The sequence below is a fragment of the Herpailurus yagouaroundi genome, unplaced genomic scaffold, assembly GCF_014898765.1.
Source record: "Herpailurus yagouaroundi ecotype Mexico unplaced genomic scaffold, PumYag 161, whole genome shotgun sequence".
In the NCBI taxonomy this organism is placed as follows: domain Eukaryota; kingdom Metazoa; phylum Chordata; class Mammalia; order Carnivora; family Felidae; genus Herpailurus; species Herpailurus yagouaroundi.
Genome location: NW_024412402.1, coordinates 4,205,931 through 4,219,210, shown reverse-complemented (window position 1 = coordinate 4,219,210; position 13,280 = coordinate 4,205,931). Strand labels below are relative to the sequence as shown.

The following is a 13,280-nucleotide window of genomic DNA, read 5'->3' as shown; positions in this document are numbered from 1 at the left end:
AATTGAATTTTTGTTTTAAAAAGATGCCTTACTTTGTGTCTCTAATAAGAAACCCAAAGGAAAAATGTACTGTAGAATTTACTACCAAGAAAAGTTCTGCTTTGAGGAATAGGTATCTTTCTTTCTCTTAGATAAAGTTCTGTAAATGACTGTACCTCTCTTTCACTTTCAGAGCCAGAAAGCTTAGGGCCAAATGTGAAGTTCTCGGGCCCTACTGCCTGCATATTTGTGTTTCCTCCTCCTACCTCCTACGAGTGCTTTCTACTCTTACATAACATTTTCTGATTCGTTATTATTAGTAGTATTAGTATTTAGAGACAGAGAGCATGGACATGAGCGGGGGAGAGGGGCAGAGGGAGAGAGAGAGAATGTGAAGCAGGCTCCACACTCAGCATGGAGCCCAAAGGAGGACTTGATCTCACGACTGTGAGGTCATGACCCGAGCCAAAATCAAGAGGTGGACGCTTAACCAACTGAGCCACTCAGGGGCCCTTCAGTTCTTTATCCTTGTTTATATTTTAGAATTATTGTTTTTGTATTATTTTCCTTTAAAGCTATTTCAACTGTTTACAGCATAAGGTGCAATCTAATTAATTAAACCAAAAAAAAGGGCATAAACAGCATAACCTCATGATGCATGAATCATGATGCATTCCCAGCATGCTACCTAAATCACTCTTTTGGTGTAAACCTAGTCAGATGGAGCAAGAAAACCAGATGGCACAGGAAACCTCTCTCTATGCAAAGAAAGAGCAGATGAGGAGCGTGCAAAGACCTAAGGCCTTTCCGGAATTAGCAGGACACAGTTGGGGTAACCAGTGCCAAGAGCAGAAGAGAACTGGAAAGTGGCAAGCTGCTGAGAAGTTAAGTACTGGTTCAAGGTTAGAGGTTTTGTTTTTGCATATGAATGTTTTTTCCCAAAAGAACTTCACCCTCTTCATTTTGGTGGTTCCACTGTCCTACTTTCTTAGCTCATGAGACCCCTTGGTTGCTTCACTTATCTCCCTCCTGAACTTGGACCTCCTGGTCAGCCATTTGAACTGTGACCTCTCTGGCCACAGCAATGCCTACATGGATCTGACCTTCTGTCATTGCAATCCCTAACCTGGCTCCTCCTTATTGTCTACTTTTTCTCCTGCTGGGTTGGAAAGCACTGATGACTGTGAGTCTACCGTGAACTCCCTGACTGCTAATTACTGATGCTTTTATTCATCCCTTGAATATCATATGAGCACCACCAGCTGCTCTAAACCTTTCCCCACGCTGCAGTGTCTGACATACTGCTCTTTCCCTGACTTTTCATCTGCTACATTACATAATGAATTCAATCTATATTAGCCAACTCCTCTTGCTTCTATTTCATCCCAAAGCTACATCTTCAGTCATGTCCTCAGCACAAACTCTAATTCTCACTGGGACTGCACCTATGCACTACTTTCTCAAAGAAGGAGGAATTCCTCTCATCTAAGCCAACCTTCCCTCTGTGCTTCTGATCCCATTACCTCCTGTCTACCCTGGGGTCTTGTTCCACCAACCATTCCTTCTTTCCTGCCTATATTCTTTTCTAGCTTCTTCACACCAAGACCACTACCACAAACAAAACCATGACATGGTACTGAATTCTATAGACTCTAATTATCCCTCAAATCTGTCCTTCTCTCCTCCCTTCTACCTTCAAGACCTCAAAAATAATTTTTTAGACCTTTCTTCCTCTCCTCACTATCCAGGCGTCTATAAATTCTTGAAATCTGGCTTTACTTCCCCATTTATTGAAAATCACTCTCTTCCAAGTCACTGGTGATCTGACGATGACCAAATACACACCCCCTGCACTCTAGACTCTCTCCCCTTTGTCTAATCAGGACAGAAACTGTCCTTACTTCCCAAGATGCTCTTCTGCTTCACCAATCCCACTTCTCCCAACTGCCTTCTAAACAAGCCGTCATCAAAACTCACATCTTATTCTTAGCCTTCTTCTAAGATCTCATTAATTACAGCTTCACTCAATCATGTCTATGCAGATAATTCTCAAACCCAGAAGTAATAAAGAGTATAGGGTGGAGATTTATGTGCATAGACGTGATGAGTAAAGCTGTATAACCACCACTCAAATCAATAATTTACCATCACCCAAGACAGTTCCCTCTTGCCACTGGTCAATTCCCCGCGCCCCCCCCCCCCCCATAAACAGTAAAGAGACCACCACCTTCCAATTTCTATTACTATGTATTTGTGTTGCCTCTTCTAGAGCTTGATGTAAAGATAACCAACTGTACGGATATGCTCTTTTGCATCTAGCTTCTTCCACTCAGCACCATGTGTGTAAACTTTATTCACACTGGTGCATGTGGAAAGTAGTTCGTTCCTTTCTACTGCTGTGCTGTCTTCCATTCTATTGCTTTACCACAATTTGTTTGGGAGACATTCTCCTGCTGCTGGACATTTGGGTTGTTCCCACTTGAGAAAAAGTTGCTATGATAATTCTTGTACAAGTTATTTTACAGACATTTGTTTTCATTTTCCTTGGGCAAATACTTAGGAATGGAATTGCTGGGTAAGAGGTAGACGTACATTTAACTCGATAAGAAACTGAAAAACAGTTCTCTCAAGAACGTGGTTGTACCATGTTACACTCCCACCAGCAGTATATGCGAATACTTGTTGCTTCAAATCCTTACTGGCATTTAGTAGTATTATCAGCCTTTTAAATTTTAACCATTCTAGTTGACATGTAATGTTATCTCATTATAGTCTTTAATTTCTCTGATGACTAATAAGGTTGCATGATTTTTCATGTGCTTATTATTTGACCATTCATATATCTTCTTTTGTAAAGTGCCTGGTTCCAGTCTTTTGCCAATTGTTAAACTGGGTGGTTGTTTTTTTTTTACTGTTGAATTTAACTTCTCTTTTGAAAGGGGTTTGCTTTCATATCTTCAATGGCCAAAAGGTCATATCAAACTAAATGTCCTGGTGTTATCTCCAACAGCACCTTTAAAGTGTAATTTGTAATTTTTTAGTTGGGAACCAGACATCACAAATATTCTTCAATCGTGTTTGCTTTAAATCCTAACTCTTGAGGTTCTCCTCTTGACAGCCAGTCAATAAGAACTCTCGAGAGGTGGTAAATTATTAACATATAGGCTCTGGGATTGCAAGGGTCAAATCCAGACCCCACCACTTACTGGCTGTGTGACTTTGGACTGTGAGTCTTTCAGTGCCTAACTTCCAAAGTTTTTGTGATATTTAAATACATAAATCATATAAAGTACTTTAAATAGTACCCAACAAAAAAGGGAGTACTCAATAAATACTACTTGTTATTTTCAGAATCAGAAATGCCTTTTACTTAAAATCTTATCTCATGATTCCAACAAATAACATTTTATTTTCTTTTATTTTTTAAAGTTTATTTATGTTTATTAAAGTTTATTTATTTATTTATTTATTTATTTATTTATTTATTTAGAGACAGAGACAGTGCAAGTGGGGAGGGGCAGAGAGAGAATCCCAAACAGGCTCCATGCTGCTAGCACAGGGCCCAACATAGGGCTCAAACCCACAAAACTGTGAGATCATGACCTGAGCCAAAACCAAGAGTGAGATGCTTAACCGAATGAGCAACCAGGTGCCCCCCAACAAATAACATTTTAATCTAAGCATTTAGCCTCTGACCTCTAGACAATTAAAACAGTCTATAAAATGGTCTCTTTCCTTCTCCTCTAATTCAGACCATGCATCCTTGCTGGATTTATCTTCCTTAAAAAAGTCCTTACACACATCACCACCTTTTGGTTCTCAGATGCCCACTCCAAGAAATAATCTGAACCCTTTATCCAAACACTTGAGGTCTCTCACAAGTGGTCCTTACATACACCTCTCAAAGATATATCTCCTACATATAGGACTATGGAAAGAATTCAAAAAGTATTCAAAAGATTATGCCTACAATAGAAAAAGTCAGCAGCAGCAATAAACATATTTTACTTAGGAAAAAGGAGGTAAATCTAATCAGCTAAGAGAAGTGAAAGTGGTTGCCTCTGATGAAGGGAAATGGGGGTGGGGTGGAGGATGGGGAACTTATCTTGTTTCTAACAAATGCTGCAGAATTATTTGACTTCTTACAGGGTACATTTTTAACTTTTTAAAAAATAAAACTTGGAAGAGAAAAATACAGACCAAGAGAGATGAAAAAAAAGACAAAAACAAAGGAAGACTTGTTTATCAACTGAAGTGGACAGCATAATGTGTCGGTTACTAACGGTAATCCATAGACTTACGGAAGGAATAGTCGGGCACATCCATTTACCTAGTGCAGATACCCTATTTGTAGATGGAAGAGTTTGGATTTTATCCAAAAAGCAATGGGAAGTGAAGGTAACTGAACACAGAAGTAATATAATAAAAATAGTACCTAGGGAAGATTAAACAGGAATTATATCAGAAATGCACTTGACTGGAAAAGAAATAGGGAGTGGTAAAACATGAGGTCTTCATAATTGAGACACGAGGTGATGAAAGCCCAGATTAGGGTGATGACTGTGGAAACAGAAGGATTTAATTTCAAGTCACTTTTTCAAGAACACAGGGTATGATTTGCTGGCCAACTAAATACGAAACTAAGGTAATTAAAAAAAAAAAAAAAAAGGAACACAACACCCTTTAACATAAAGTATGCACTAAAGGAATACTTATAAAGTGTAAAGAGTATGTCCAAGGTTATAAACATTAAAGATAAACTTTAATGTATAGTTCTTAATATATAGTTTAATACTACTTATGTGGTTCTTTTTCATTTAAGCCTCCAATTGATTTAAGACATTTCTGGCTCAGAATTCACTTAAAATCTTATACATATTTGGGGAGCCTGGGTGGCAAGTCGGTTAAGCATCTGACTCTTGACTTCGGTTCAGGTCACGGTCTTACTAAGGTTCATGAGATTGAGCCCATGTCGGGCTCTGCACTGACAGGGTGGAGCCTGCATGGGATTCTCTCTCTCCCTCTTTCTCTGCCTCTCCCCCTGCTCGCATGTGCATGCTCTCTCTCTCTCTTTCAAAATAAGTAAACATTAAAAACAATCTTATACCTATTTTTCACTACTTGATTAACGTTCCATGGACTGCATTTTTCACTTGTGTTTTCCTTCCTCACGGGCTTCATCTCCGAAACTGGCTGGCTGTCAGTCTCTTCTTTGCTTGCACCTACCTGAAGCTACAGTTTACTCTTTTTGTCCCCATTTACCCTAGATATTTTATATTACAAATAAACTATACACATTGAAAAATCCCAAAATTACATTTCAGTTTCTATAAAAACAATGTGATCCAAACCTTTACCATCAAAAGTCTTGGCAAGAAAGAACAATTCAGAATATTCCCTTTTCACAGAAATGACATCTGATGTGTAATAGCCATTTCTAGTTGACTCATAAAATACACCTTCAAGCTTTAAAAATATTCCATTGGGTAAAGACTTAACCTCTTGACCCCACTGCTCTTCTCAACTACTTCCTCATTTCTAGTCTCCCTTTTTGAAGGAGAAATCTTTCTAAGAGCCATGTCTTCTGCTTTCTCCATTTTTCTTCTATTTGCTCTTAAAGCCCTGCAATGTAGCTTTTGACCCACCCACTCCACCAAAACTGCTCTTAGCAACTGCCAGATACAATGGTCAACTATCATTCTTCACCCTTCTTGATCTGACATAGATAGTCATTCACACCACCATCCTGAGAACACTTCCTTCACTTCCTGGTTCCTTGGTAACCAGGACACTGCATTCTCTTGTCTCTTTTGCTGGCTCCTCCTATCTTCTCAGTCTTTAAATGTTTGAGGGCCTTAGGAATATGACATGGGCCGTTTCTCCAATCATAGTCACTATTTAGGTGGTCTCCACCTAGCAAGAAATCCTACTGATTCTTCTAGCAAAACATACCGTGGATCTGACCCATAGCACTACGTGTATTGCCACTACCCTGCTGAGCCATCGTCATCTCTCACTTGGACTACTGGAACAGCCTGGTCTGTTTCTACTCTTGCTCACTACAATCCATTCCGAGAACAGCCAGAGTGGTGCTTTTAAAATGTCAAATTAGGAGCGCCTGGATGGCTCAGTTGGTTAAGTGTCCAACTTCAGCTCAGGTCATGATCTTGCGATTTGTCACTTCAAGCCCCACAATGGGCTCTGCACTGGCAGTGCAGAGCCTGTGTGGGATTCTGGCTCTCTCCTTTCTCTCTGCACTTCCCCCTCTTGCGTTTTTTTCTCTCAAAATAAATAAACTTAAAAAAAAAAAAAGTAAAATTAGATGCAATCACTTCTTTGATCAATCCCCTCTAATGGTTCCCTAATTCTTTCAAGGTTAAGAGCCAAAGTCCTTATAATGGCCTACAAAGCCCCTATAGTGCACCACTCCTGCTTCCCATTTGCCCTTCTGATCTCATCTCCTACTACTATTCTTCCTCCCTGCTCACTCTTACTCTTCTCTCTTGCTTGCCTATCTCTAGCCAGACAGGCCTCCCCACTATTCCTTGAATATACCAGGCACACTGCTGCCTCAGGACCCTTGCATTTGGTCTCTGCTCTCCCTGGAACACACTCTTTCCTCATATCTACCTGACTAGTTTCTGGTCTCTGCTCAAATGTCAGTGTGGCCTTTCCTGATCACTCTATTTAACACTGCAATCAACTTCCCTACTCCCCAACGCCCCTTCCTTGTTTTCCTTGTTTTACTATTTCCGTAACACTTACCACCATCTAATATGCTATACATTCTACTTAATTCCTTTATTTTATCTCTCCCCACACTAGAATGTAAAGTTTATAAGAGGGATTTTTGTCTGTTTTCTTCATTGTGGTATTCCTACCAGGTAGAACAGTATGTAACACACAGTTGGTTTTTGGTAAAGATTTCTTGAAAGACTGACTAAACTGAATAGATGAGCCAATATAAGATAGAGTAAGACAGAAATAAAAAGGAAAAGAACAGAAGACAAAAAAAAAGGAAAAGAACAAGAAGAGAAGGAATGGAAGAAACTTGTCTTCCTTTTAAAATAGCTAAACTTAAAGGTAATTTTGACAGGATTGGAGATTTCTGCTTTCATTCAAGATGGAGGAACAAGGACTGGATGTACCGAGACAATCCCCACAATAAATAAAAGACAAAGATATATGAGATACTGGTTTATAGCACACTGAACATCAGGCAAAGAAGAGTGATCCCTGAGAGGCAGAAAATAAGTGAGGTGAGACCTACGAATACCCTCAACTATGGCTTAAAAGAGGGTCTAGGCCACAAGGTAGGGAGGAGAACCTGAGGCAGCACCCAGCAGAGTCCCTGAGCAAGGAGACAGACCTGAGAGTCTCAGGAGAACGAGGTGAATGGAGGTAACAAAACACAGAGTACCAAAGAAGAGAGTACACACACTGAGGAGCCCACAGCTTTGATCTGTGAGCATCCTGGAGAGGAGACATGGCACATGCATGTGAGAAAACTACCAAAACCCATAAAAAGAACAATCTGTGAGGATCAGAGAGAACAGTGTCTGGTACCAGGAACTGCCTGTTCCTACTGACCAGGCTAAAAAAAAACACCCCAAATCCATGGGGCATCGGATAGAGGACTCCAAAGCGGGAAATAACGATACCTAGAGTGAGCACTGCTCCAATCATAAAAGGAAGATTCAAGTGACATAAATTCTTTCCTAGTAACTTAACTGTGTCCCAGATCAAAGCTAAAGAAGAGGGATAGGAATACAAAGACATATGGCAACCAGTAAGGTAAAAGTGACAATGTCTGACATAATCAAAGACTACCAGGCAGGTAAAGAAGTGGGAAAATCTGATCAAAACTGGGGAGAAACATTAACCATTCACAACAGATTCAGCACTGACAGAGATAGGAGAATTCGAAGACATGGGCATTACAAGTTATCAAAACTATACTCCAGATGTTAAAAAAAGACAACTAAAGACATGGTAGATCTAAAAAAGAAAAAAAACACAAGGCCTCAGTCAAGCTTACAGAGCAGCAAACTGCCACGTGTGAGATGAAAAATACACTGCATGAGAGTGACGGCAAATCAGACATCATGGAAGATTCAATGACTTCAAGACCCAGAAAGAGCAACTATCCAAAATGAAACAAAGGAATTTTTTTTTACAAAGCCTTTACAAAGGAATGTACAAAACAAAGGCAAACAAAGGATTTTTTTTAAAAACAGAAAAAACATCATCATTGAAATTGTAGAACAATTTCAAACAGCCTAACAGATGTATAATTGGAGTCTCTCAAGAGAAGGAAACAGGGGTGGCTCAGAAAAACTGGTCAAGAATGTAATGACTGAAACTTTTCTGAATTTGGTGAAAGCTGTACATTCACAGATCCAGGAACTTCAATGAACAGAAACATGAAGAAAACCACACAAAGGCGTATCACAACCAAATTGTTGAAACCTGTAATGAACAGAAAAAACTGGAAAAGCAGCCAGAGAACAGAGGCACATCACACACAGAGGAATAAAGAAAAAGACACAGCAGGTTTCTTGTCAGAAATGATGCACACGAGAACACAGTGGAGCAACATCTTTCAAGTACTGAAAGAGAAAAACCCAAGCTAGAAATATATACCCAATACAAATATCTTGCAAAAACAAAGACTTTCGACATACAAAAACAAAGATTTCATCAGCAACAGACCTGCATTACAAGAAATGCCAAAGAAAATCCTTCCAACAGAAGACAAATGACACCAGATCAAGGTATGTATCTACACAAAGAATTGAAAATGAAAATGTGCATCTCTATAGATGGATGTAGCAATGATGAGTCCACTAGGAAATATGTAAGATTCAAAAAAAATGTTTTTAAATCTTTATTCATTTTTGAGAGAGACAGAGCGTGAGCAGGGGAGGAACAGAGAGAGGAGGAGACAAAGAATCCAAAGCAGGCTCCAGGCTGTGAGCTGTCAGCACAGAGCCCGACGCGGGGCTCGAACCCACAAACTGCAAGATCATGACCTGAGCCAAAGCTGGACGCTAAACCGACTGAGCCACCCAGGCGCCCTGGAAATATTTAAGATTTTAAAAGACAATACCGAAATCTCTTTAAAACATAACTGACTTTTTAAACAAAAATAACAACACTGTATTTTGTGTTTTATAAAATAAGGGATAAATAAAATGTCTGAGAAGAACATAAAGGCCAGGAGATAGAAAATAAAAGTATAGTACGTTAAGGCTCATACCGTATGTGAGGTGGCAAGTCATTACTTGAAGGTAGACTGTAAGTTAAAGACTTGTACGTAAATGTTCAGAGCAATTCATGTTTAACAGCCAAAACCAGAAACCAACCCACGTGTCTGTTAACTCATGAATGGATACAATGGGATATATTTATACAATAGAAAGCTATTTCTAAACTACTTAGCAACAAAAAGAAATGATATGTTGATATACACAACAAAATGGATGAATCTTAAAATAATTACACTGAGCGAAAGATGCCAGACAAAAAAGCATATACTGAATGGCCACATTTATATAAAACTCAAGAAGACAGAAACTAACATACAGTGACACAAAACAAATCAGCAGTTGCTTGGTGGTGAGGTGGGCCAAGAGAAATTATAGAGGGGCACAAAGGAACTTTGGGAACTATGGGTATCTTGGCTGTGGTGGTGTGTGTGTGTGTGTGTGTGTGTTATGTGTGTGAAAACTTATTAAATTGTACATGTTAAATATACGCAATTTATTGTAGGTAAATAATTCCTCACAAAGGCTGTTTAAAAACCATTTTGGATTTAAATGGGCAGGTTAGGGGCGCCTGGGTGGCTCAGTCAGTTAAGCATCTGACTTAGGCTCAGGTCATGATCTCATGGTTTGTGGGTTCAAGTCCCACATAGGGCTCTGTGCTGACAGCTCAGAGCCTGAAGCCTGCTTCGGATTCTGTGCCTCCTTCTATCTCTGTTCCTCCCCCGCTTACACTCAGTCTCTCAAAACTAAATAAACACTAAAAATATATTTGTAATTTTTCAAGGGTTAGAATGGATCATAAAACCCAATTAATCAAATACTCTCTTAACAGAGATAAAGCAACCAAGTCCCAGAGAGGTATAGCGACTGGCCCAGGGTCTTACAGCTACAGTTGGGAGCTTTCTAAACCGTATGATCCACAACAGCAGGAACCATGTTATTTAGGTCACCACTATATCCTCTATACCTAAAACAATGCTGGGACGCAGTAGGAACTCAGTAAGTATTTGTTGACTAATTTTGCCCTTGGAAGGAAAGGTAAAAAATGAAGATAAAAGGAAACATAAAAGGAAAGAAAATCCCCCTTGCAATATGACTCCAAGTTTCTTCCTGTCTGTGATTCTCCCTTCTCTCTCAGGCAGCTGACAAAATTAAGCAACAGCTTTAAAACATAAACATCATGAATACAAGAGAATAAGTTATATTCCATATCTTTGTCATACTGAATATTTTATTGTATTCTAATCCTTAAAAGGTTCTAGTTACCAACTCTTAAATGAGCAGGAAAATTAACAGAAAATACTACATTCGTGAAAATTAGTGACATATTCAAATTAAGAACAAATTTAAAGAACAGTGAAGTGCTTACCAAAAATCTCTCCATTTTTGGCATATTCTGTCACAAGGTACAACATATTTTTGGTCTCCATTACCTATTGATAAATAATTCCATATTAGTCTGACAGGAAAGGATTTTAATTCTACTCTAATTCAACATTCTATGGAATTACAAATAAAACTACTAATAAGAGTACCCAAGTTACGAATAATTCAGAAGGTGGCAAAGTTTACACGACTGACGGTATCTTTATGCTAACTCTTCTGTGAAAAATCTAGGTTCTTTCTTTTCCAGGTTTGGCCCATGGATCAGAGGAAGCGGCACTGCCCAGGCACCTGTTAGAAATGCATCTCAGGCCCCACCCCAGACCTACTGACACAGAATTCCCATTTTAACAAATTTTTTAAACAGAAAATGTGATTGTTACACACGTTCAAGTTTAAGAAATATTAATATAGATAGAAGGAGCTTTGAAGATCAACTTTTTATCACCTCACAGACTTTTCTAGCCTTGTGCTATGTGGTAGACTCTGATTGAGGAATAATAAAATAGAGCTCAGTTTATCTGGCCTATATCCTAAATAATCTGGCACAATAGGATGTTTCTCCTACTGTACTGCCATACTGTTATAAACTACTGTTATTTTAAAAACAATCTTCAAAAGTTTCTTCATAACTTCACTGCTGTACAGTTTTATTTAAATTAGTTTTCCTAGGTTGGAAAAGGAAGTGTGTCAGTGTCATTGACTTGCTATTTCAAACTATAATGAGCCAAAAGGAAATGAATTGATAAGTTCAAAATGAGTGAATTTTAGATTTTCTGTAACACTATCTTTTAATGTACTGGCACAAGCTAACAGTGAAAATTTAACTGCCATCTACTCAAAGGCTGAAGACTAATTTTGCTCTAACATGTAGGTTTAGGACTATTCCCAATCAGGCCAGAAAAGAGCTATCTACAATTTGCATCTAAATAAGCCAAATAGTAAGTCAATTTAACTGATTATTTAGCTCAAATAAAGATGGAATTGTGTGAAACATGGTAGTTGTAGCCTCAGTTTAGCTTATGGTTCATCAGACTTCTAAGGATGTGATTAGTTTCTTATAAGTATTCTCTTTAGGAATTAAAAAAAAAAAAAAAAGGCTTAAAGGGAGAAATACTGTGATATAAATATGACCTAAGGCGCCATGTGCAGTTTTAGAACTTTGGGAATTGTTTTGAGTGGCACATCATAGTCTCTCATTCTAATGGTAACACGAATGGTCTCCACACCTTTTTAATTGCAAATCTCTATCAATAACCAATCGTCTAGCCAGACACATATGTACATAGGCATGTAAATGTAAATATATACACGGACCTGTGTATGTTTATATGAATGTAAAGAGACACAAATTACATACTTGTGCTGCATAATTGTATAAACACATTATATACATGATAAAGTGCACACAAGAAGATAAATACAAAAAATACACATAGTTAGACGTTTTGATATTTTCTTATGCCCACGGGACACTTGTGCTAACCCATGTGAGTATACACAGTGGTGGGCCAGTATTAGCTCTCTGTAGGGGGGAAAATAAAATGGCCCTGACTTGTGAACAGCTTCTTGTGGTATAAATACTCCCACCATTGCCAATTTTGGGCTACTAACACGCTATTAATTGACTCACAAAACTTCTGAAAATGTTATAGATATTACAAGCCAGTACAGGCTGAGGACAGCATACCACTGGGTGCACACATCACACCAGGGAGACACAAGTCATGGGCTAGCAGAGTGTAACATTTTAGCTTAAAAAGTTTTCCAGTGTGAAAATTCTACATATTAACAAATAGAAATGTTAAAAAAATGTTTTGTATTACATTGTCATTCTTCAACATGAATTACTCTTTAAAAATCGGAGAAAATCTTCCTTTTAAAAAACACAGCTTATACTTTAAATGGGTATAGTTATTTTACAAAATTTTATCTCAATAAAGTTGATTTAAAAAAAAATGGCTCATTTACTTTATCTGACAAAATAACCCAAACAAAATGTACGACTTGGTTCTAAGTATTACCAAGTATGCCACTAGGTAATATGCTATTTTAACCTTTGTATTTCAAAAAACATAAAGTGTTTTTTTTTTTAAATAAGCAAAACTGCCATATCCCCATTAATGGTTCCACCACCAAAAGACAACAGACTTAAGTATCAGAAAAGCAAAACTACAAACTTTTGAATTAAATACCTTACAGTCTCAGAGACAACTTAAAATTAAGCTACTAGTTTTTTACTTCCTAGTTTTTTATTAAAATACAAAAAATGGGTGTACCCAGCTTAACGAAACCATATAATCATCTTTTTTTTAATAGACTGAAAAAACTCACACAAAAGAGAAAAATGATGCAAAAGAGAGAATGGGTTGTGAGAAGCATGGAGAAGAATAAGGTTAAGTCCTACCTGGTAAAGTTTGATGATATGAGGGTGGTCTAACATTTTCATTATTTGTACTTCTCGGTAGATTTTCTCAAGGTTCACTGCATCCAGCTGAGATTTATCTATTATTTTTATCGCCACCTGCATCCCGGACACAAATAAATACAATTAGTATGTGATGGTTAATATTTTCTAGTTAAGAATCTTTTAAATATACGACACCTGCCTCATCCGCTCAAGCTCTGTCCTCCCTCCTTTCAAACAAACAT

General features: G+C 38.1%; 1 protein-coding gene across 2 annotated transcripts in view; it reads right to left on the bottom strand.

Annotated features, from left to right (window-relative positions):
- Positions 1–13,280, bottom strand: part of SIK2 (salt inducible kinase 2) — a 119,113-nt gene that overhangs the window by 87,017 nt on the left and 18,816 nt on the right. For both annotated transcript variants that reach the window (XM_040482945.1, XM_040482947.1), the window contains exons 2-3: positions 13,036–13,152; positions 10,615–10,678 (exon numbers count right to left, since the gene is read on the bottom strand). In XM_040482945.1, coding sequence (XP_040338879.1) covers positions 10,615–10,678; positions 13,036–13,152 — 181 coding nt within the window. The remainder of the gene's footprint in view (positions 1–10,614; positions 10,679–13,035; positions 13,153–13,280) is intronic.